Consider the following 25,174-nt stretch of genomic DNA (forward strand, 5'->3'; position numbering starts at 1 on the left):
TCACAGTCATATTTACACCCAGATATTTCACCTTTTTCACAAATTTCAAACCCATGGTTTCCTCTAACATATGCTTTTCCTGTATCATTATGTTTTTCTCCAAAACGTTGGTTTTACTCTTATTCAGTTTAAAACCTGCAACTTGTCCAAACTCTTGTATTATCTGCAGTGCTTTAATTGCACTGATCTCAGGGTCTTGTAAGGTTAACACCAAATCATCTTCAAAGGCCTTTAACTTATACTGTTTCGTCCCTACCGTTATACCTTTTACCTCCTCATCTTTCCTTATCCTGTTCAACAAAACCTCAAGGATAGAAATAAAAAGCAGGCGGGAAGTGGGCCCCCTTGCCTGGTTCCTTTTTCAATTCTTATTCCTTCTGAAACCACATTATTAACTATAATTTTTGCTTTTTGCTCAAAATAAATTGCATTGATACCATTTTAAAAAAATTGGCCGACCTCTATATTACTTAAATTTTGCTTCATAAAAATTCGAGAAACATCATCAAAGGCCTTCTCTGCATCTATGAACAATAGCATAGCTTTAGTATTCTTTTTTTACCTCTAATCTCTTGAGCACATCAATTATATTCCTAATATTATCCTTCATATGTCTTCCAGGCAGAAATTCTGCCTGGTCTTTATGGATGTGTTCATTCAAAACCTTCTTTAATCTTGCGGCCAAAATGTTAGCAAATATTTTGTAATCCACATTTAACAAGGAAATCGGTCGATAGTTCTTTACTCGAGCTCTATCTGTATCGGGTTTTGGAATCAGGGTAATAAATGCATCTTTCCAGGTTTCAGGTGCTTTGTCCCCCATTAAAATCTTGTTGCATACATCCATCAATGGTTGGATCAGCCAGTCGTTTAATATTTTGTAATATTTGGATGTCAAACCACCAGGTCCTGGGGCTTTGCCTATTTGCATTTGATTAATTGCCGTCTCAACCTCTTCTCTTGTGATCGTATCATTCAGTAGGATCTTTTTTCCCGCTAGAATTTTCTGCGAACCATTCTTGTCCAAGAACTGTTCTATTTTCTCCTTCTCCTCCTTATCTCTCTTGTACAGCTGCTTATAGTACTTCTGAAAACATTTCCTTGCTCTATTGGGTTCTCAATATTTTTTCCATCCAACAAAATGTTTGTGACTGTACTCTCTTTTTGTCTCTTCTTCAATCGCCAAGCCAATAATTTCTCACATTTATTTACAGATTCAAAAGTCTTTTGTTTCATCATTTTAATATTCCATTCAATTTCTTGATTTATTAATTGAGAAAATTGTACTTGTAATGCTTTAATCTCTTTTTGAATCTGTGACTCTTCGGATTAATTCTTATTTTTTTCTCTTTCTCCTTTAATTGAGACAAAATATTTTCCTTCTTCTCATTTTGAAGCTTTTTCCTAATTGTGTTCTGTTGAATCAGAAAGCCTCTCATAACAGCTTTACTTGCATCCCATACGACCCTTACCTCCGTCCTACTGTTCAAATTCAAATCAAAATAATCCTTTAGGGTCTTTTGGGCCTTACTGATGGTTTGTTCATTTCTCAGTAAAGCATCATTCATCCTCCATCTGAAGGAACCTTGCAGAGACAACTTTAATTCCATCAAGACAGCATTATGATCAGAAAAAGTCCTTGGGCAAATCTCAGATTTAGTCACTCTTGGAGTCAAGTCTTTGGTTATCCATATGTAGTCCAGGCGGCTGCACAATTGCTTAGAATCTGAGAAGAACGTGAAATCTTTCTCCACTGGATTCCTCAGTCTCCAAACATTCACCAAATCAAAATTTTCCACCATTTCGAAAAATGTTTTTGGTAATCTTCCATCATTTGTAAGCTTTTGTCTTTGAGTTCTATCCATCATTGTTGAGACCACCCCACTCAGGTCTCCCTGAATTATTTTGTAATCCAGACAGTCCAGCAGTACAGCCTGTAGGTTTTTAAAGAATTCTGACTTGCCCTCATTTGGCGCATAAATTCCAAGCATCAAAAGTTTTTCGCCTTGTACAGTTAATTCCACTGCAACATATTTTTCTTCCTCCTCGAAGAAGCCAAGCGGCAATTCAAAGTCCTCTTTACAGCTATTCACAAGTCTTTCAAGTAAATTCCCTCCCCCCTTAACTGCTTCTGGGGGGGGGAGGTGAGACTCCTTCTTGGGAAGTTTAAAAGTCACAGAGATACTTTTCCCGGCTTCGGTAAAATTACTGCTTTCCAACTCAATCAGTGGAAAGGGGCTGGCTTCCTTTTTTAAACCCCTATTCCATGTCCTAATTTCTTCAAATTAGTCCAAATATCAGAAGTACTCACGCTACAATTCTTTTTGTAGTTTTTCTTTTGGATTTGATCGCTGGTGATTCTCAGTTCCGCACTGTCAAAGGAAGCAATTTAGTCTGTTGCGCAGCAGCTCCGACCCCCTCGCTCTCGGTGGCTCAAACAGAGCCTTACCAGGGAGGGAGGAGCTCGCTTTCAGCGCCCGCCAGACGACCATGTCCCCAAAACACCCTATTTGGGGTTCTTCTGGGGGTCTGCTGCGCTGGAGCGGTTTCCCCTGCCTTTGACGTGCCGAGGTGCCTTCAGCCGAACGGACCTCCGACTGTGATGGCTGCGCGATCAACAGGAAGTCCCTGCACCTGCCTATCCTTCACCTGACTCTAGATCTGGGGTTGTCAAACCTTTTTCTGCTCACAGGCACATTTGCAAAGTATAGAAGCTGCCATGGGTCTCCACTACCACCACCACTGCAACCTGCTCTATTGACTACAACAAAATGCTTCTTTCAAGCCTAAATCCAACAGGGAAAGGTGACCCTGCAGGCACCAGAGAAAAGGCATCTTCGAACAGCCACATGTGCCAGCAAGCACCACACTGGTAAATCTCTGCTTCGGATTCTTTGTGGTTCTTCACATCCCAGCAAGGGGTTCCCAAACTCTCCGGCAGACTAAAATTTGAACCAGTCAGCTGTATGAGTCAAATTGCTGGGCGCCCCATGGAAAGTGGAAAAATAAGCAGACTCGCTAGCATTCCGAGTATGCCATGACCCACCCAGACAACAAATTTGGGCATGCATGACTCTCAGCTCGTGTTGGCAGCGAAATTCAACACTGGTTGAAGACGAAAAATGCAAAATTTCAATGTGGATGACTAACAAAAAATAAATAAATGACCAAGCCAGATATGTGTCTGGTAACACCTCTTGATAACGAGCAGCCATGGCATGTTTTAAAACTCCTGGGAAAAGGAACCAGAGCAAGCAAAATAACTTAGTAAAAGACAGTATTTTTTTTTGTTAAAACAAACAAGGTAATTCCAATCAACAGCACAGTGGAGCCAACTCTTAATTTCTTCGATTGGGCAGGAACATGTTAGGTGAGGACATTCACACTCCTGATTGGCTCAAAATATATCCTGGGAATAAAAGGGTCACTGACTACGGCCACATTTCCTAGCCTTACTTTTACATGCACGTACCCTAGCACCACACACATACACACCCACCCACCCCTGACTCGACAACACTTACCTCACGCAGAAAGGGGGAGTCTAGGCCGAGATATTTGGAGACGACATACAGACAGAAGAGATGCCTGTCAATGCCAGCACCTGTCATGGCTTTCCGGTAAAGGTTCTGGTGCCTCTCAGCTGCCATGCGGAACAGACGTAACCTTGTGCCATCCTGGGTATGAACAGCAGATGAAGATGCTGAGAAAAGCTTATTCTGCACCTTCCACATTTTCTAGCCTCTGCTGATTCCTCCTTTCCTATTGACCTGAAGGATCACCTCTCCCCATGTGGCCAACCCACAAAAGGCTCTTCTCCGCTGACACCTCCCCAGGCAAGGGGAAAATGGGTGGCTACTGGGGACAGGGCCTTGTCGGTGGTGGCACCCCAATTGTGAAATGCCTTCCCAAGAGGGGCTCACCAGGTGTCTATGGTGTAAGCACACACTGCTCTTTCCTCCCTAACAGGGTCCTGTGCATCTATTTGGTAGTAAAGACACTGGGAATGTGGATGGCAAAAGTCACAACATCCAGCAGAGCATTTAATCTGGTGGTATTGGCCTAACTCATGAGAACACCTGCCTCCCCCACTTAGTATCAAGTTTCTAGTCCTCATTGAACTAGAATTGGCACTTAGAAGATAGACGGCATCTGAAGTGGCACTGCATGTATGGGAGAGCAGCTCCTAATCCTCACGCTATGGTCTCCTATGTCAATCCCTGATCCCAAACTTTAAATATAAAATCGAAAGTTTTGAAAGGAGAAAAAAAAAGAGGCAAGGAGGAGAAAATTAGTACTGAAAACATTAAAGTGCGGCTCATTTATGCAAATTTGACCATTTTGCTTACTTCATTCCAGAAGGCAGGATTATTCTTAACATACATGACATTTTAGATCGGATTGATTCCTCTGGCAAAGGCTGCATTTCAAGACTTACGTTCTGGGTAGGATCCATCATGGCCTTGACAAAGTTGCATGACTCAATGGTGCACGAACGGACTGTTTCTGTGCGGCCCTCCCGGAAGAGACGGGTCATGGATGCCTCGTAGGTGAGGCAGAACTTTTTCCTGTCCTAAAACAGGGAGAGAGGAATGCTTGGCTGAGTATACGGGACAGGCTTGCCTCTGGATCAGTGGGTGGAGCGATATGGGAAAATACTTAATCTACAGCTGAGCTATAATGCATCTGCCACAAATTGTGGGCACAGAACAGCAGCCCTGCTAGGCCAGGGGGAAGCTGAGATGTCATCACAAAAGAACAGAACTCAAATTATAACATCCATACAATCACAACAGAACCAAGAGAGGTGGTGTACTCTACTGCAGATATTAATATTGTACAGCCTGAAGCAAACGGATGCATTAAAAATACTCCTCCTGGAATAAAAATTGTCCAGGCGCATAAATATGATTCTGAAGCTTTACAGAATCTTCTTCTAAACAGGTACAGAAACAGATAATGATACACCCAAATAGTTCCATAAGACATGTGTTTGTCAGACTATAGGTTCACCTTAGTGCCATTAGATTAATCCAAACAGACCTAAAATCTCTATAGCCTCCATTAGCCTGGCGCTGTTTTTCTCTCCTGGACAGACACCTTTGAACATCTTTGACCCACTGTGGTTGGGAATGAAAGGCCCTTCAAAATGGTGATTTGCAATTAAATACCTTACTCACGTGATCTAAAGTCAAACACCACGTGAAAGAGCAGAGAACATCAACAGTTAATTGTCAATCCATCTAGGAGCTTAGAGCAGTGTTTCTCAACCAGTGTGCCTCCAGATGTTTTGGGACTACAACTCCCATCATCCCTAGCTAGCAAGACCAGTGGTCAGGAATGATGGGAGTTGTAGTCCCAAAACATCTGGAGGCACACTGGTTGAGAAACACTGGCTTAGAGAGCTCTTCCTAACTTTAGTACAGTGGTGCCTCGCTTAACGAATGCCCTGCTTAACGAAATTTCCGCTTAACGAAAGGTTTTTTTCTAGTGGAGGTTGCCTCGCTAGACGAATTTGTTTTACGAAAAATTCGTCTAGCGAATCACGGTTTCCCATAGGAATGCACTGAAATTCAATTAATGCGTTCCTATGGGCAAAAAAAAACAACCAATGCATTCCTATGGGATTCGCTAGACGAATTTTTCGTTATAAGAAAAGACCCGTTGAACGAATTAAATTCGTCTAGCGAGGCACCACTGTATACCTTAACGAAATTTTCCAGTGTTAAATCCTTAGTAATACACATACTGTACAGGCATTTTCCATTTTGGTGTGCACTTAAACAATTATACTGAGCGCCGCACCCCATAGTCGCCTTTGACTGGACTTAACTATCCAGGGGTCCTTTACCTTTTTTTTATACTTAACATACTCTCCTTCCTTGGAGGTTTTTAAGCAGAGGTTGGATGGCCAACTGCCATGTATGGTCTAGTGGAGATCCCTACATTGCAGAGGGTTGGACTAGATGGCCCTGGGAGTCCCTTCCAACTCTACAATTCTATGAAAGGCTTTAAAAGTAATAAATAGCTCTGGCTGGTTCCTACTGATGGGGGGAAAACCTCACCAGAGCTACCAGCCAGTCTGGCCTGGGGAGAAGAGGCTTTGGCCCCCATGCATTTGGCTGGTGGTTGTGACACTTTGGGGGGCAGCCAAGCCTAGGGACTCTGCCTGCTTGCCTGCCTGCCTGCCTGCCTGCCTGCACCTTCATCTCGCCAAGCGACATACCCGAAAATGTGCCAACTGAAGGCAGAGCTGGATGAAGCCGTCTGGGCTGGTGTGGCATTTCTTGATGAGGCCTTTGCCAAATTCCTTGAAGGGGAAGGTGTTGAAGTCTATGTCATTAGCCAGGGCCAAGGCGACGGACAAGGACTTCAGGATTACCTCTTGGCACTGTGGACAAAAGGGGAACAACAGGAGGAAATGAGGACACAGAGCAGACCGTAGGGAAAGCAGTAGCCAATGGCCAGGGCTCTCTGCAGCATTTTTTACCTTTGATGCTTGAGATGTGCATTTTTCAGCATGCACCTTATATATTTTTTTGTGATTTTGGTTAGCTTTTGAAAGTGTTTTAATGCATTTCAAAACTGTTTTGTTGTACAGTGGTGCCTCGGAAGCGCAAGTCCGTTCGGCTTCCAAAAGGTTTGGAAACCAAGGCGCGGCCTCCGATTGGCTACAGGAAGCTCCTGCAGTCAATCGGGAGCCGTATTGGATGTTCGGGTTCCAAAGAACGTTCGCAAACACTCACTTCCGGTTTTGCAGCGTTCGGGATCCAAGGTACGACTGTATTTTAAATCGTCGTAACCCACCCTGGGACCTTCGTTTGAAGGGCGAGTAAATAGTAGTACTTGTTGCCATTGCTTTCCTTTTGTATTGTAAGCCAGTTTCTACACAAACTCACACTCTATTCTCCACCCAAACACTATGCACTGTTAAGAGTTTAAGGACACCTTGCAGTCCGGCAAAAAAGGAGGGGGTGGGGAAGGGCCTGTAGGAAGTGTGACCTGGGGAGGTTCCTGCTGTTTCCTCTGCCCATGTTTTTTGATGCAACTCTGTCACCAGAGGCCCAAGTGACATATTTGGCATTGCACCCTTAGTTGCAGCCCTCCAGGACAGAAAACTCCTGGCCATAGTTACCTTCCTGGTACCTATTCATTACTTTTCTTGCACTGTGCAACCCCCCCTTTTTATTATAAAAATATTGAATAGCACGGGGATAAAGATAGAGCCATGTGGCACTCCACTCAAGCCATGGGTAGGCAAACTAAGGCCCGGGGGCCAGATCCGACCCAATCGCCTTCTAAATCCGGCCCACGGACGGTCCGGGAATCAGTGTGTTTTTACATGAGTAGAATGTGTCCTTTTATTTAAAATGCATCTCTGGGTTATTTGTGGGGCACAGGAATTCATTCTCCCCTCCCCAAATATAGTCCAGCCCCCCACAAGGTCTGAGGGACAGTGGACCGGCCCCCTGCTGAAAAAGTTTGCTGACCCCCGATTTAAGCTCTGCCTCCAGGCTGACAAAGCGTCAGTAATTAGCATCCATTGGCTATGGTTGTTCAGCCAGATATGGATCCACCCAATCTCACTCAACCCACATGTTACCATCTTGTAAGAAGGTTATCATGGGAGACATTGTCAAATGCCTTCCTGGAATCAAGATATACTGTGTCCACAGCATTCCCATGATCTACCAAATTAGCAAATATCAAAAAAAAGAGATAAGATTAATTTTGAATGATTTGTTATCCGTAAACTAAAGCAGGCTCCTAATAATCGATGCGTTCTTTTCTAAACGCTCACAAACTGACTGCTTAATCATCTCCTCTAGATGTTTGCCCAGTTTCAACATCAAGGATGGCAGCTGCCGATTTTCCAGGACCTGCTTTGCCCCATCTTTTTGAAGATAAGGACAAGCTTTGTCCATCCCCTGTCTTCCAGTGAATGGATAAATGCGCGATTGTTACAGTGACACTTTTTAATTTTAAAAGCATGATCTGCCAATGAAACACTGAAAAATGTTCTGGGTGGAGGGGAGGAGGGAATACTGCTGTCAACAGCCAGTTCACATTGTACAGTACTGGCCATCAGCCAAGGGCTACTGTCTGCAGACAGCCCTGTAGCAAAAACCTCAGAAACAGTAAAGATGAGTGAAAGCCGTTCTCACCTCGACAGAAAAGATGGAGATGACTGCCGGGTCTGTATGTACCCTTAGCATACCGCAACAGTAACAGAAGGAAGAAACCTCTATCTCTCTCTCGCATCTCCAAGCTCCCACACTGCTCATAACCACATCTGTGTCCTTTGGCACTTCCTCAGCTGAGCTTAGGCTACTCAACGCGGGTGGCGCTGTGGCCTAAACCACTGAGCCTCTTGGGCTTGCCGATCAGAAGGTCGGCGGTTTGAGTCCCCGCGACGGGGTGAGCTCCCGTTGCTCTGTCCCAGCTCCTGCCAACCTAGCAGTTCGAAAGCACACCAGTGCAAGTAGATAAAGAGGTACCGCTGCGGCAGGAAGGTAAATGCCATTTTCGTGCGCTCTGGTTTCCGTCATGATGTTGCGTTGTGCCAGAAGCAGTTTAGTCATGACCCAGAAATCTGTCTGTGAACAAACGCCGGCTCCCTCGGCCTGAAAGTGAGATGAGCACCGCAACCCCATAGTCGCCTTTGACTGGACTTAACCATCCAGAGTTCCTTTGGCTTTACCTTTACTCACATGGATCCATGTTGTCCTTCCTCAGCCAAGCTCACCTGTCTCAGTTTTTCTTGTCCCAATACCTCTCTGCACTCACCTCTGGTGGGATATCCCATTGTAATTTCTGGGGCGGGGGGATGCTGGAATCCTTGTCCCCTTTGCAGTTCCCGTTAGCATCGTACCCCAGCGTAAATGCATCTGTGGCAATGGTGTACTGTGGGGTGGGGGGGGGAAAGAGCGTCCGGGTGAGAACTGTTTTGCTTTTCATCCCTGCACCTCTTCCCCCCCAAGCCCCCCACCCCTTAGAGCAGGCTTCCTCAAACTCAGCCCTCCAGATGTTTTGAGACTACGATTCCCATCATCCCTGACCCTTACCTTCCAAGTCCCGGACTGCAGAATCTGGGACCGGCAGCCGTGTGACACCGGAAGTTGCGTTGACGTAACTTCCGGTGTCGCTTTGCCCTTCTATGGGCACCCAAAATGGCCGCCGCTGGCTTCAAAAGTAGCTTCTACGCATGACCGGAAGTGTGTCGATGCGACTTCCGGTGTCGGTGGCAGCCATTTTTGGTGCCCATAGATGGGCGGGGCGACACCGGAAGTTGCGTCGACGCACTTCCGGTCATGCGTAGAAGCTACTTTTGAAGTCGCAGGCGGCCATTTTCTGCGCCCATAGAAGGGCAAATCAGAAAAAAATGGCCGCCGGCAGGAGAAAATAACGGAGAAAAACGGGAGACGAAGTGATACGGGGGACCACCGGGAAAAGGTAAGTAAAAACGGGGGTTTACCGGGGGAAACGGGGTACTTGGCAGCTATGTCCCTGACCACTGGTCCTGCTAGCTAGGGGTCATGGGAGTTGTAGTCCCAAAACATCTGGATGGCCGAGTTTGAGGAAGCCTGCCTTAGAGCTCACCTTCAGAGGATCCAAGAGTCCTTGCTCTCAGTCCTTCACACACCCCACCCCTCCAATCCCATCCAAAGTTGGGCCTTTACCTCCCAGAGATGTGCCACAATGGGGGCGTCAGCCCACGAATGCTCTGCATTGATGCCGGACTTCCCATTGCGGTAAACAATCAGCGTGAAGGACTTGTCAAACCACCTGTCGGGTAAAACGGGCTTTGAGTGAAAGGATGGACGCCATCCTGCAAGCCTTACTCTTCGTACCATGATGCCATTGCCACCCAAATATGCCCGTGAGGTCTCCCGGGAAAAGGGAACCAAGAGAGGCTCAGCATGAGTCAACACACCCAGCCTTACATACCCCTGGCTGGTTCTCTCGAGGTGGGGGGGGGCAGCAGAGAAAGAACCATGTGAATGCTCTAGTCATCCCACGTAAAAGAAAGGAGGAGTAATTGAAAGGAAACAAGACTACAGTGTGAGAAAATGATGCTCCAATCAAACCAGAAAATTCGTTTGCTAGGTGAGCAAAGGGTTAGGACACGTGGAGTTCCTTGTGCATTCCTAGAGAGGGCACTCTGTGAGGTCATATCCTCTGTATGCCCAGGCAGATATTTCTTATCACTTCCTCCCATCTCTCTCTTTTTGTCATGTAGCTGTAGGGATAGGAGGCAGGGTTTGTGCCCTCTTGAGCAGAGGCACCATCTTCGACCCAAACCATGCATTTTGTAACACAGAAAGATATTTTGCCGGATTTGTTTCACTGCTGTTTTCCGCTTGAATCAAGCCTGCAACTTTATGTAAGTAAACACTTATTTTTATAATCTTACATTACAGACTTCTGTCTTGTTATTTTGTTTAGCGGGGTAATCCAGGCATCCCGGGTAATTAGAGAAAGCTACACAGCTTTGTCACATGTTTCCGTGTTTTATGCTGCAAAGGATGGTGTTTTTTTAAAAAACTCTGCTAAACCAGACATTAAACTTACTCAAGTAAGACAAAAGAGCATGCCATGCAATTTTAGGCAGCCCAGAGAGCACCCACCTGTCGCAGCAGCGCCCGTGCAAAAGGGACTTTGAGTAGGCATCCAGCGCCTGACTTGGGTTGGGTCCCTGGAGCCCCTGCTCGCTGGTGTCCAGGGTGACGAAGAAGGCGGCTTTCTCCACTATGCTCAGCGACTGCTCATTCACCCCAGACCGGAAGTAGGTTTGGCGGGCGCGGGCCCAGGGGTCTCTGCAAAGCAAAGTTAAGGGAACCATGACTTGGGGAGGTCTGCCTGTCACGGGACTGCCAGTTCGGGTGGATAACTGACTGGCTTGATGGTAGCAGGTGGAAAATCACCGCCCATCACCTGGAATATAAAAACCACTCTATATCTGGCAAGGTTGTTGCGACTACTCTTGAGTAACGACCCTCCGCATGCTTGTCTTTCAGAAGTTTTTATTTAGTGCACATTATTTACAGTGAAGTGAGCTGCTGGTTGCATGTCTTGTCAGGCCGAATCAGAATCCGGCACTGCCCCCTTTCGTGACCTGGACCAACATAAGAGACGCGGGACAGCGAACCTCCTCCCCTTTCTCCTCCTGCTTAATTCGGGGGGAAAGGTCTGTGTCCCGTTTGAGTCCCATCCTCTCTTTCCTCCTCCCTCTCTTCCTGCATGAGGAGCAGTGGCTCTTGGATGTTGCCAGAGCTCTGGCACTCCCTCTCCGTCTCCTGACTTTCCCCTTCTGACCCTTCGCTTTCATTACTGCTGGGAGATGGGCTACTCCTGATAAGGGGAGGGGCTGTTCCCTATAAGCCCTCCCCCTTACAATATCCATCCCCTCTTTTCCCCCACCCCCACCCAAAGTCTGCAGCACTTCGTGAAACTCTGTGAATAAAGTAACAGCACTCCTCCAGCAGATCTCAACGATCAAGCTGAAGGAATCCTGGACCCAATATGTTACAGGCTTTGTAAATTAATATAAAAGCCCTAAGTTTGGCTTGGTAGCATATGGGCAGTTAAAAGTTCTCTCCTTATTCCTGATTGGACTCAAACATCTGGATGGCAACAGGTGGTCCATCCATCATCAACATTATATTATTACTACTACCAGTACTACCACAGCAAACTATGGCAAGTTCTTAAAGAAATGGGAGTGCCTGATCACCTCATCTGTCTCCTGAGAAATCTCTATGTGGGACAAGAAGCTACAGTTAGAACTGGATATGGAACAACTGACTGGTTCAAAATTGGGAAAGGAGTACGACAAGGTTGTATACTGTCTCCCTGCTTATTTTACTTATATGCAGAATTCATCATGCGAAAGGCTGGACTAGATGAATCCCAAGCTGGAATTAAGATTGCCGGAAGAAATACCAACAACCTCAGGTATGCAGATGACACAACCTTGATGGCAGAAAGTGAGGAGGAATTAAAGAACCTTTTAGTGAGGGTGAAAGAGGAGAGCGCAAAATATGGTCTGAAGCTCAACATCAAAAAAAACACTGGTCCCATCACCTCCTGGCAAATAGAAGGGGAAGAAATGGAGGCAGTGAGAGATTTTACTTTCTTGGGCTCCTTGATCACTGCAGATGGTGACAGCAGTCACGAAATTAAAAGACGCCTGCTTCTTGGGAGAAAAGCAATGACAAAACTAGACAGCATCTTAAAAAGCAGAGACATCACCTTGCCGACAAAGGTCTGTATAGTTAAAGCTATGGTTTTTCCGGTAGTGACGTATAGAAGTGAGAGCTGGACCATAAAGAAGGCTGATTGCCGAAGAATTGATGCTTTTGAATTATGGTGCTGGAGGAGACTCTTGAGAGTCCCATGGACTGCAAGAAGATCAAACCTATCCATTCTGAAGGAAATCAGCCCTGAGTGCTCACTGGAAGGACAGATCGTGAAGCTGAGGCTCCAATACTTTGGCCACCTCATGAGAAGAGAAGACTCCCTGGAAAAGACCCTGATGTTGGGAAAGATTGAGGGCACTAGGAGAAGGGGACGACAGAGGACGAGATGGTTGGACAGTGTTCTCGAAGCTACAAACATGAGTTTGACCAAACTGTGGGAGGCAGTGCAAGACAGGAGTGCCTGGCATGCTCTGGTCCATGGGGTCACGAAGAGTCGGACACGACTAAACGACTAAACAACTACTACTACTACTACTACTACTACTAGGGGCAGTTCACACCCAAAAAATAGAAAACGAGACTACAAAATCTCTATATATATAAATGTAAAAGGTGCATGTAGGTGACACAGCACCTTTCTCAGAAACCGCTTGTCCGATTCCGCTCAAATTTGGACACAATATTCCATTCCACTGTGCAGAGGTTCCTATACAGGTTGCGTGGACAGATGTCACACCTCTGGCAGGTGGAACCCCAAAAAAACCGTGTTTCAGAACTCACAAATCATACGAAAGTGCATGCTGGGAGTACGGGAGAGATTGAAACACAGTGCCCTCTAGCTACAGCTACACTGGTACTCTGCACCTAGGAAAGCTTCCCTCTCCACAGTATCCTGGTTCGCCTTTGCAGACTAGGCTGCCTTCCAGACTAGGCCGAGTGGAGGTAGGGGCTTGCCTGGGTGGGGGATGGGGGCGGGATAGGTCATGGGGCGGGACAGGGTGGGCCCAATCACAGGGATGAGCCGGGGTGGGGGGAGGAGGGGCAGGGATAGGTAATGGGTCGGAATAGGGTGGGGGGAGACACAGGGATGTGCCTGTGTAAACATAACACACGTAAAACAGGTGGACTCTGAAGGTGAGGGGAGTTTGAAGGGGGACTCTGAGGCTCCATTTAACAGACTGAACCACAGAAACGCGTGGCAGGGCCAGTTACTACACAATAAAACAAAAGCAAACCAATAATCCAATGCCACGAAGACACTTAAAAGGCCATAGAATGTTAATTAGCCAAACTCCTGGTTGAAGAGAAATGTTTTCGCCGGATGCCTAGGGGAGCCTACCCGGGAAGAGCATCCCACAAACAGGGGGCCACCACAGAAAAGGCCTGCTCTTGTGTTGCCACACTCCACTTGTGGAGAAGGCGCACAAAGAAGGGCCTCAGAAGATGTTCTCAGCGTCCGGGTAGGTTCATATGGAGAGAGGCGGTCCTTGAAGTATTGTGGTCCTGAGCTGTTAAGGGCTTTGTAGGTCAACAACACTTTTAACTGTAGGCATTAACAGGGTAGTGGGGAGGAATATAAGGGAAGGCTGTGTATGTCTCAAGTTCCCGCCCGCCCCAAATCACTTGGGTTGACCAAAGTCTTGTGTGATCAGAGTCAAGTGAAGGGAATTTAGCCTCACCTTTCGGCTGCAGTCAGGGCACCCAGTTTTTCCTCGCCAGGCAGAGGAGGCGTGGGGTCATCTAGGATCAGCTGGAACTGTGCCTGAAGCTCGCGTGGGCGCAACAGCCTCCCTTTGTGGTATAGCCAGACCCGGAAGAAGCGGCCAGCATGGTACACTGCAATGTGCTTGCTATCCCTCAGGTGCTGGATGGTGTCTATGGAGCAAGGAGCATCCCATCAGGAGAGTTCTGCAGTCTCAGATCAGAATCCCAGAGGATCACCCACACCATACACTTAGGGAGACCCCTCCCAGCACCCTTAACCATCCACAGTTCCCAGGATTCCGAGTGGGGGGGGGTGCTCCACGCAATAAAGACAAGGCTGAAGCTGGTGCCTGGTTTCCTCTTTGCAAATCCTGGCTGCCCATTTGATTTAATGCCACAAATGAAGCCATCTGGGTGTTAAATACACCTGTATTTAAAAGAAAAAAGGGTTTTTGAACCATCACAAATCATATGTCCTACTTCCCAAAGACTGTTCCCATTCGAGTTCCTGCAAAGCACCACCTGGCCCCCAAACCCTCCTTGGGTGTAAACTTCCCTCAAGTGGGTTGCTCCCATCCAGAATAAGAAAAAGAATAATATTTTTAGGCACCAGGCAAAAATGTTCCTTTTCAACCAGGCCTTTGGCTGATTAATATTCTACAGCCCTTTTAAATGCGTCTGTGGGAAAGGAGGGGAGGGTTATTGTTTTGTTGTTTCGGTTTAATTATTTACACTTGTGTTTGATCTTGTATTTTACTCCATGAACCGCCCCGAGATCTCTTGATGAAGGGTGGTATGTGAATTTAACTGATAAATAAGTAAAATAAGAACTGCAAATAAGGAGCCGATCTGTCTGCTTGTCCCCCGTCCCAATGATGCGGGGCAGTCAAAGCAATCACTGGGGGGCCAGTGTGCCAGTTTTGTGTATGAATATTACAGATTTTAAGGATGGGCACAGAGACCTTAGACTTAGCCTCCAGCATTTGCTCACAGAGGGTAGTACAGGTGCTTTGGGAGGCACTAGCCACAACCTTGTTTGCCGAGGGGCATTAATAGCACAAGAGCCCTGCGGGGTCAGGCCAACGGTCCATTGCTGGCCAGCCTTCTGCTCTCACCATGGCCGACCAGATGCCCAAGGGAAGCCTAGAAGCAGGCGGGGCCCAGTGCAGCAGTGTTTCCCCCACTCGTAATTCCCAGTGGCTGGTATTCAGAGAGGCCTACTGCCTTAGGCAGCAGAGGGAGAACATAGCCTAACCTGGCTAATCTTCATTTCACTGTTTTCTAGACCAGTGTTTCCCAACCAGTGTGCCTCCAGATGTTTTGGGACTACAACTCCCATCATTCCTGACCACTGGTCTTGCTAGCTAGGGATGATGGGAGTTGTAGTCCCAAAACATCTGGAGGCACACTGGTTGGGAAACACTGTTCTAGACGACATTAGAGAATCACCACCCTGGCACCCAATGTTGGCCGACTATTCCCAGGCAAGATTCTCCCACCTTCACCCTAAATTCCACTCAGTGATCTATTCTAATGCCACCCGCTTCAGTGCCACCCATTCTGACTCGGGTCTCCCATCTGCCAACTTTGTCCTCTACAACTTTGCCTAGTACTCAAAGTCCTGTGAGAGTTCTCCCCAACTCAAGAATCATAGAATTGTAGAGTTGGAAGGGACTGCGAGGGTGATCTAGTCCAACCCCCTGCAATGCAGGGATCTTTTTGCCCAACGTGGGGCTCAAACTCACAACCCTGAGGTTAAGGGTCTCCTGCTCTACTGATGGAGCAACCTAGAAGAGGTGGAAAATTCTTGCCCTCTGAAATCACCTCTGCTGCTTGGCGGAAGGTGGACAATGGAAGACATTGCCCTGCATCTGTTTCCCCACCCCCAGGATGCTCCTGCCGGGAGGTTAACTAAATTCCCTTCTCCTTGTAAAAGGTAAGGTAAAGAACCCCTGGATGGTTACGTCCAGTCAAAGGCGACTATGGGGCTGCAACGCTCATCTCGCTTTTCAGGCCAAGGGAGCTGGCGTTTGTCCACAAACAGCTTTCCGGGTCATGTGGCCAGCATGACTAAATCGCTTCTGGTGCAATGGAACACTGTGATGGAAGCCAGAGTGCACGGAACCATTCACCTTCACACCACAGTGGTACCTATTTATCTACTTGCACTGGTGTGCTTTTTAACTGCTAGATTGGCAGGAGCTTGGAACCAAGCAACGGGAGCTCACTCCACAACACAACCTGCATCCCTTCTTGTAACAGTTAAGGTTACAGAGAGGGTTAAATAGGAATGGTACGTGCTTCCAAGCACCACAGGCAACAATGAGTGTGGATCCTTTGGGGTGATGATGTTAGGGAAGGGAAGCAAGGGGTGCGAGAATATCCTACCTCCCTCCATGCCTGGGACACGGGTTGTATTAAACATGCGTTCGTACTGAGCTGAGCACATGGGACGGCCGCCTTGAATTATCAGCTGGAGAGAGGTGGGAAGCGAAGAGAGAGAAAGAGAAAGATTGAGAGAGAGTAGCAGCCAAACGACTTGGGGAAGAAAGAAAGAAAGAAAGAAAAGGAGGGCAACCATCAGCTTTGAGCAACATCGAAAGTCCTTCCAACACGGAACCAAACCAGGTAGGCAAAGCTCAGATTGCAAATTCCAGGGCGGCATTCCTGAAATAGATCCTTGCAGTAAGCAGGAGCGAGAGAAAGACTGCAGTGACCGCTAGACCAAAGAACTTCAAAATCCAATAGGAGGTTCTGAAATCCCAGAAATGCAAAGTGTTGAAAAAAGGTGTTAGGACCTGGACTAGGTCAGAAAACCCACCAAGAGACACCATGAAGCAGACTCGCCCTGCAAAAGGCCCCACAGTGGGTGTGGGGGGTGTTTCATAATCCCCCCTGATTCACTTACCCTTCCCCACCCCAGGCAACCGGGTGGTATTGAAGAGACGTTCCCATTGGGCAATACAGAGAGGGATGAAGGAATTTGGGGTGATGTTCTGTTTTCAGATGGGAGGCAAGTTCAGGTTTAGATGCAGAGGTTGGGGAACCAAACATGGAAGAAATCTGTGGCTATTTTTTAATACACTCAGTGAACCTAGCTTGGTTAAGGAACCTAACAAAAAATTAAAAATCCATACGTAGATACATTTCTTAAAAGGAGGGCTAGGTTATAAAACATGTGGGAATTCCATGCCAGACACTAAGAAATAGGAAACTACAAATGCATCCTCACATGTGTGTAGCTTTGATAGTAGCACGACTGGCAAGCAGATCATCATAGGAGCAAGCACCTAGGGCAGGCATCCCCAAACTTCGGCCCTCCAGATGTTTTGGACTACAATTCCCATCATCCCTGATCACTGGTCATGTTAGCTAGGGATCATGGGAGTTGTAGGCCAAAACATCTGGAGGGCCACAGTTTGGGGATGCCTGGTGTAGGAATACGGATTCCTTTATCCCAGGGGTGGGGAAGCACAGGCCCAGGGGCTGAATGTGGCCCTTCAGGACACACTATCTCGCTCTCTGAACTTTCCCGAGGCCACACTCCTTGCTGGCCGTGCTTGACCCCCCCCCCCCGGAGTGTTTTGACTTGGCTAGACAACATCATTGAACGCCTTTTGCTTGTCCAGATAGAAAGGGCTGGGTGCAGAAACAAAGCCTAAACAAAGGTAAAATTTGCATATGTCATCCTGCCCACTTTTGCTTCTGGCCCTGCCCACCTGTCACATGAGGCCCTTGGGAGGCTGCCCAGAATGGCATAGGGCCCTCAAGCTGGAAGGGTACCCCATACAGACTGCATGCCCAGTGCCTTTTGCAAGACACTGTCTCTCAGCTCAGCTTAACTCACATCCTGAGCTCCTTGAAAAATGGGCGGGATGCAAGAGTATTAAATATAGAGCAACTCTACTGGCTGCTGCTATGCCACAGCCAGCAACGCTGGTGTTTGCCAGCCCAGTAGTCCAACCTGCCAAGCCAACAAAACATTCTATATCTACACTCTGCCACACCCCAAGTTCTTGCATTTGATCCTGCTTGCTCTTTTCGCAAGCTCGGCCACTCACAGCATGGGACCAGGAAGAGAAAACAATGAGAAGGAGCCAATTGCATTCCATTGCAATGCAAGGTGCAATTTAATGCAGGAGAAGGGTGGTTTAACAAAGAGACGTGCACTAGCATTAAAAGCACCCTTGTACCACTTTAATGGCCACAGCTTCCCCCAGAACATCCTGGGAACTGTAGTTAGTTGAGGTTCTCCTAAGCACGCTTAGCACCCTTTAAAAACTACAGTTCCCAGGATTCTTTAGAGGCGGCTATGACTGTTTCAGTGCTAGAAGAGTGCTTCAAAGGTATGGGTGTGGTCTGGGTTTATAAAGCTATACTAGCCAGCTAGGCTTCTGCTATGCTTCAATCCATAGCTGCCAAGTTCCGGCCTGAGAAATAAGGGACTGGACCGGAAGTAGCAGACCGGAAGTAGTGCTGCCACCATTTTGGAACTGGGCGGAGCATGCTCAGAAGCTACTTTTGATGCTGCTCTGCCCTGTTCCAAAATGGCCGCCGCACCAGAAGTCACGTTGCAGCCATTTTGGAACTGGGCAAAGCAGCATCAAAAGTTGCTTCTGAGCATGCTCCGCCCAGTTCCAAAATGGCCGCCGCGCCAGACTAAACCGGGGAAAAACAAAAACAAAATTTTTTTTTTGATGGGAACAGCTGGAAAAACGGGGGTTTCCCGGGGAATACGGGAGACTTGGCAGCTATGCTTCTATCCCACACCCACACCCGCAAGTTGACAGCAACCCCATTTGTCCTACTTTTCAATCTGACTTCCAGTTCCCCATTTAGGGAGAGGGAGTTCACGCAACCTACTGGCTGTGCCCTCCCATCCCATCATATATTTTGATCTTACTTACCGGTTTGATCTCTTCCCGAGTGAGTTTCCGTCGGTACAGCAACATGGCGTGGACCAGATTCCCAGCACGAGCTGCCTGGATCGGGGTTGGGGTTACGTAAATGAAATCCTAAAAAAAAATGGTACGCAGAAAGTTGAAATTCACAGGGTGTTATACGTTGAAAGAAGATTATACGAAAATGATGTACCGTTGGTATTTAACTCCCAATAAATTAGCAAAAATGTATAAAACGGGGTCAAATGTATGCTGGAAATGTAAGGAAAAAAGAAGGCACCTTTTATCATACGTGGTGGAAATGTAAGGTAGTAAAAGAATTTTGGGAAATGATATATCATGATTTTTTTTGGGGGGGGGATGTTTAAAATAACCTTTTCTTAAAAACCCGAAGCCTTTCTTTTAGGAATTCTAGGTGCTGAAATCCCAATGGAGCAAAAAATATTATTTATGTATGTGACCACGGCTGTGTGGATGTTATTAGCCCTGAGATGGAAAGAAGTTCCTACCGGAGAAGAATGGCAGATCAAGTTGATTGATTATGCCGGAATAGCTAAAATGACCAGAAGAATCAGAAATCAGGAAGACCCAGATTTTAATAAGGAATGGGGGAAATTTAGAATTTATTTTAATGGGGAATGGGGGAAATTTATAATTTATTTTAAAGACCATTGTAAACAGTTAGTACAGTTAGTAAATCGTTAGTAGGATTGGAATATCGCTTGTAGTTGAATGGTGAATTTTGGAGACAATGGAGAGGTAAAAGATTTGGATTATTATAAAAGATGCAGGAGGAAATGATTAACAATGGGACCCACAAAGGGCAAGAGGGAAGTCCAAGAGATTCCTTGGAATCTTGTTTTTATGTTGCATGCTGGACTGTAAAAATTTAATCTGAAAAACCAAATTAATATATATATATATTTAAAAAATGGTACGCAGAAAGGGTGTTGTGTGTGTCAGCAGAGACTAACGAAAGGCACCCCTCCCCTCCCAAAAACATTCTTCTCCCAGGGTCTGAAACTCACCATGCCATAATAGTTGCTATTTACCATCAGGGGGCCTCGGCTACGGAGATAGACGTACTCTTCCCACCAGTCACTCACCTGGGCAGGGTATGAGGTTTGAAAAGGAGAATTAAAAAGACCCATGCGTTCTCCATGCGCGGCACAACACAGCTGAAAGAGGCCCCCCCCAGCCCCCGCCCTGCAATCCCATTTTAGGGACCACTCACATAGTTAGATGCCCACCAAGACTTAAGCCTCAAGTACCACTGCAAGCGCGGCCCCAGGGTCCGTTCAAAGTCGCGGGCGAGACCCGCCATCCGCTGGAACTCGTCATCTGTTGTCAGGGGTCGTGCGGACTCTAGATACTAGTGGGGCGAGAGAATTATGGGATTAGGAGGAGGCCATGTTCGGCAAGGGTTCTGAAATTGCTCTTGCTCCACAGTCTCACGTTCTAGAGAGAACAATGGCTGTCGCGTGGTTGCTTGCTCTCGGGAGATCCTCTGCAAAGGCCCTTTCGACGGGAAACCCCCGTAGAACTGAAAACGAAGGTCCCTGTGAATGTACGGCCATTCAGAGAGAGAGGGGAAAGGAGCGCAGAGGCTTCGTATCAGAAAGCACCCAAACATTCAACCCTCCACTTTCAGCCTGATGTGCTAGGAAAGCAGTGGCAGATACTATTTTTTTGCATCCTCGAATCACAGCAGGAAAGGGGAAACAAAACCAGACTCACCCTCTGCATTGTGTCCTTGAGGGCTGGAACAGGCAAGCGAGGCAGCGAGGCTTGGTAGCTGTATAGCATGGGTTTCCGCCCAGCAAAGATTTTCACCAAAGCCTGTGATTGGGGGGAGGGGGGGAGTGCACATTATTCTACTGTGCTACGTATTTGTGAGTGTCCTTGAGGTTTCCTTGGAAAAATTGGGTGAGATTTTTAAAGAGGAGACATAAAATGTGGAGCCACAAAGTCTGAAAGAGGATTCTTTGACCACTCAGGTGAACATAATTAGAATTCTCCCTACTATCAGGAACTAAATGCACTCAGCGGAGCATGCTTAGAATCCTGCTTGAAACCGTCCCACTCAATGCATTAAGTCCAGGGTGGAGCTAGTAGAGATGGAGACTTTAGAGATGAGGCTGATACATGCAGCCTCTCCACCCATGATGTGTACAGATGTCCTTTGAGTGCATGAATCTTGCCTCTCTCACGCCACTCTGGCCCTGTTTACCAGCCATCACCATTCAGCTTTCCTGACATCTGTGCCCATTAGCGGCAAGGATTTTCCAGCCCCACTGGCACACTCTAGCCCAGGGGTCAGCAAACTTTTTCAGCAGGGGGCCGGTCCACTGTCCCTCAGACCTTGTGGAGGGCCGGACTAAATTTTGGAAAAATCAATATATCACCCAAAGCCAGTTTGAAGTCCATATTGTGATATCCGTTTCGTAATTTTTGACCTGGCAATATATCGCGAATCATAATGTGTGTGTGTGCGCGCGATGCAAAAATCACAATGTGGGGAAAAAAATGAAGCCAGCAAATGCTTCTCTCGATTCCTGCAGTCCCTGTTAACTCTGCTGGGTCAGCTCTCCCCTGCCTCCTGCAGGGAACAGTGAGATGAAGAAGAAGAAGAAGAAGAAGAAGAAGAAGAAGAAGAAGAAGAAGAAGAAGAAGAAGAAGAAGAAGAAGAAGAAGAAGAAGAAGAAGAAGAAGGAGGAGGAGGAGGAGGAGGAGGAGGAGGAGGAGGAGGAGGAGGAGGAGGAGGAGGAGGAGGAGGAGAGGAGTTTGGACTTGATATCCCGCCTTTCACTCCCCTTAAGGAGTCTCAAGCAGCTAACAATCTCATTTCCCTTCATCCCCCACAACAAACACTCTGTGTGGTGAGTGAGGCTGAGAGACTTCAGAGATGTGTGACTAGCCCAAGGTCACCCAGCAGCTGCATGTGGAGGAGCAGGGAAGCGAACCCGGTTCCCCAGATTACAAGTCCACCGCTCTTAACCACTACACAGAGCAGGCAAAAATCATGTTGCAGGAACAACCATGAAGCCAGCCAATGCCTCTACATAGCTCCATCCTTATTTCGTACATTGTGATATATCGGTTTAGCTGGTGATCTACCACAATGCTGAAATCCAGATATCGCCCAGCCCTACGCAGCCTGCTCCCTTCTCTCAGCCTGCTTCCCAATAGTACACCTTCTTCTGCGATACATACCAGCCAGATCTTGGTGGTGTTGGATATCTTGCCGTGCTCTTCAAACATCCAGCCATGGTAGCACAGCAGCATCTTGAGAATGCTACGCATGGTCACGATGAGGGCCAGCCATAGCGCTGTGGAAAAAGCCAGGGCACTGAGGACTGTCAGGCCTTGATCTGACAGGTAGTCACTGAGGACAACAAGATGGGGAAGGGGAGGAAGAGAGAGGGAGAGGGAGAAAAACATACAGGCCTTAAAATTAAAACCATCAATTTCCCAAGAGAAGAAAACCTAATTCTGTCTTCTAGTCCGATGTCTCCAAACTAACACACATGCACACAAATGCTTAAGGGTTTAAAATTTCGACTTGCTGTTTTAAACTAAAGGTCAGTCTTGGCAATGAAGTCATCTCTCTCCAAAAGCAGCCAATCAAATGCCCCCTCTCTGTGAATATGGAGATTCCATCATGTTAATGCAAGACAGAACTATCCTCCATATGTTTTTCTAAACAAGTCATCCAAGCAAGGGGCCATTGTTTTGGCAATGAAGTAATGTACTTCCCAAAGCCTGCTGCCAATCGGAGATGTTATCCCCTTGGAGGGAACCCTAGGTGCATACATCCTTACATGAGTCAGGCCCTCTTCAGGCTTGAGGCTAATTCCATGGTACTATGGCTGGCACATGGGCTATCCTATTCAGGCATGAAAACCCCTTCACGTGTTCATATACTGAACACCTCAAGAGGACTCTTTTGTCACTAGAAAATTGTCTCCCAACCACAGCACCTCTGGCCAAAAGGACCCTGGCAGTACCCTAGGTGTTTCTGACCTGAGGACAACTTCCAGAATCAACAAAATGCACTCTCTCCAATGTGTTTGACATGGACACAACCCTGGACTGCATTTGAGAGTGGTTTTCAAGCAACCCTCCAAGAAAACCATTTAAAATAACACGGAACCATGATTTCCCACTATGTGAATAAGCCACAGCAAGCCTCGGATTTGTAAGCTCCCCAATCTTCCTCTCTCATTCTCCAGGGGAAGGAGTTTGGAAGCACCTACTTCCAATTTTAAACAAACCATAATGCCCCATCATGTCTAAACACAGAGAAATGTAGCTTGTTTAAACAGTGTTTTCAGGACAAGATGGGAAGTAAGTCCACAGTTTGATACTGGGTAGTTCTCGTCAGTGTGAACAAACCACAATTCTCTTAACGTTTCAGAGGCCACCATAAACAAGGGTTTGTCTAAAAGCAAAGGCTTCCCATTTCCTCCTCATTGGCTTGAAAGGCGACAAGAGGGGTTGGAGAATTCACACGAGCCTGAAATGTGCTGCCGCCTGTTCTCGTAGCAGGAAACCTTTATTTCCCAGAATGTATGAAAACCAGGCCTTAGTTTTAGTCTCCCTCCCCCTCATTGATTCATCCGCACCCTTCTCCCTTTCCATCTCCATACCTGACTGGCAGGTGTTCCTTGATTTTTCCAATCATGCCCATGGAGGGGTCAAGTCGAGAGTACTGGGTTACCAAGATGGCAGTAACCATGAACAGCCAACTGGATGGGCTGGCAGGATACACGCCTGTCACAAAACTGTTCTGTTAGGGGAGGTCACAAAAAGATGAATGTGAACAGATTGCTGCTATTGTCATGAGTCAAATCTTCTGTAGTTTTGAAGGCACATTGCCCTTTCTTTGGAAAATATGGTACACGGACTGAACTTTGCCCAGTTCCCTAAACTGCCCACTCACTTCCTTTCCCTAAAACACTTGGCAAAACTGCTGGTGTGCACTTTTTCTTGAAGAAGCAGTGTGGATTTGTGGAGAGCAGGGAGGCTATACTTGACAACATAGCTATTTCAGTCTTAAAAATCAACCAACACATTGTTTTCTCAGAATGTAAGCTGCATTGAATGCGCTTTGAACTGTTGGATGCTGATTAATTTTATAAGCTGGCTTTCTCATTTTTGCTCCAAACAACCCACTCCCAATTTCCAAGCTACACCTCAGCATCAAACATCATTTTACACAAGGGCCCTGTTCGCATGCCCTTCACATTAAACGATAGTTAGGAACAAACCATAGTCTTAACAAGTACGAGCAAGCTGCTCATAAGTACCAGCTTCTGTCTTGGCTGTACTGGGAGGGAAACAAACTAAATTGTGGTTTAGTATGATGTTCAAATAAAGTAACTGAACTGCTAAGATCACCTGCTGAGTTCATGATGGAGATGAGATTTTAACAAGGACCTCCTAATTCATAGCTCTCTTTTATCCTTACAACAACCCTGTATGTCACCGCTCCATAATACAAATGGAGACAGCATCTTCACAAGGACACCCAATAAATTCATGGATTGTTGACTAAAAAGAAACAGGTTGTCAATGTTATTGATCCTTAATTATTGCACCGTGATCTATCTCTCTCTCTCTCTGCACTTGGGCACTCTCCACTCTCAGTTAAACCCTTGACTGTGTTCCATGAGGCCTAGTTCTAAAATGGATCCTAGAACCACCTGTTCCGATTTGGCCAAACAAACTTTCATTCGCACCGTACCCTGAACCTACTGGACTCAAGTCCTTTCTGATAACCCAGGAGGCCTTACTCTCATGCCTAACCCTAGATTACAGTTTAATTCTTCCTAAGGCTACAACATGGAAGGGTTGGGTTCCCAAGAGTAAACTAAGAGCTGGGCTCTCAAGACATGAATGTCACCGAATTGTAGAGTTGGGACCGAGAGAGTCATCTAGTCCAACCCACTGCAATACAGGAATCTTTTTGTCCCTTCACGGGGCTGGAACCTATGACTGTCTCATGCTCTACCAACGGAGCTATCCCTCAGATACAAATTAATTCCAGAGCATTTTGAGCAGGTGCTTGTCATCCCTATCTTACCCGCAACTGGTTGAATTTCTTCTTCCAGGACCGCAGGCCTGAGATGTAAACCTCCTTGAGAGCTGCATGGCTCAGCTGGAGGTCGATACCCTCTGGAGAGACCGTGAATTGGAACGCCACAGCCTGGTGAGCCTCCGCCATCTTGGGAGGGTGCTAGCTTGTTGGCTAAGACAAGAGAGAGAACAAGAGGATGCACATATCCCATTAAACCTGTACCGAAAACCCCTCAAATTTATACGTTGACAAATTATTTATACCCTGCCTTCCACCCCCCCCCACCCCCC

The 25,174-nt window shown here is 46.8% G+C and overlaps 1 protein-coding gene across 4 annotated transcripts in view; it reads right to left on the bottom strand.

The window, feature by feature from the left end:
- CPT1C (carnitine palmitoyltransferase 1C) overlaps window positions 1–25,174 on the bottom strand; it is a 54,964-nt gene that overhangs the window by 5,777 nt on the left and 24,013 nt on the right. For 3 of the 4 annotated variants that reach the window (XM_060281111.1, XM_035135050.2, XM_035135049.2), the window contains 15 exons: window positions 24,891–25,055; window positions 23,455–23,594; window positions 22,019–22,190; window positions 20,543–20,644; window positions 20,040–20,177; window positions 19,834–19,911; window positions 18,812–18,919; window positions 16,813–16,900; window positions 13,880–14,075; window positions 10,629–10,817; window positions 9,681–9,786; window positions 8,788–8,904; window positions 6,227–6,391; window positions 4,439–4,573; window positions 3,525–3,677 (listed from right to left, as the gene is read on the bottom strand). In XM_060281111.1, coding sequence (XP_060137094.1) covers window positions 3,525–3,677; window positions 4,439–4,573; window positions 6,227–6,391; window positions 8,788–8,904; window positions 9,681–9,786; window positions 10,629–10,817; window positions 13,880–14,075; window positions 16,813–16,900; window positions 18,812–18,919; window positions 19,834–19,911; window positions 20,040–20,177; window positions 20,543–20,644; window positions 22,019–22,190; window positions 23,455–23,594; window positions 24,891–25,031 — 2,028 coding nt within the window. In that variant the 5' untranslated portion in view covers window positions 25,032–25,055. Of the gene's footprint in view, window positions 1–3,524; window positions 3,678–4,438; window positions 4,574–6,226; window positions 6,392–8,787; window positions 8,905–9,680; window positions 9,787–10,628; window positions 10,818–13,879; window positions 14,076–16,292; window positions 16,378–16,812; window positions 16,901–18,811; window positions 18,920–19,833; window positions 19,912–20,039; window positions 20,178–20,542; window positions 20,645–22,018; window positions 22,191–23,454; window positions 23,595–24,890; window positions 25,056–25,174 lie in introns of all 4 variants that reach the window. The other variant, XM_035135051.2, reaches the window with a different exon arrangement.

The sequence above is a fragment of the Zootoca vivipara genome, chromosome 13 (assembly GCF_963506605.1).
Source record: "Zootoca vivipara chromosome 13, rZooViv1.1, whole genome shotgun sequence".
NCBI lineage: Eukaryota > Metazoa > Chordata > Lepidosauria > Squamata > Lacertidae > Zootoca > Zootoca vivipara.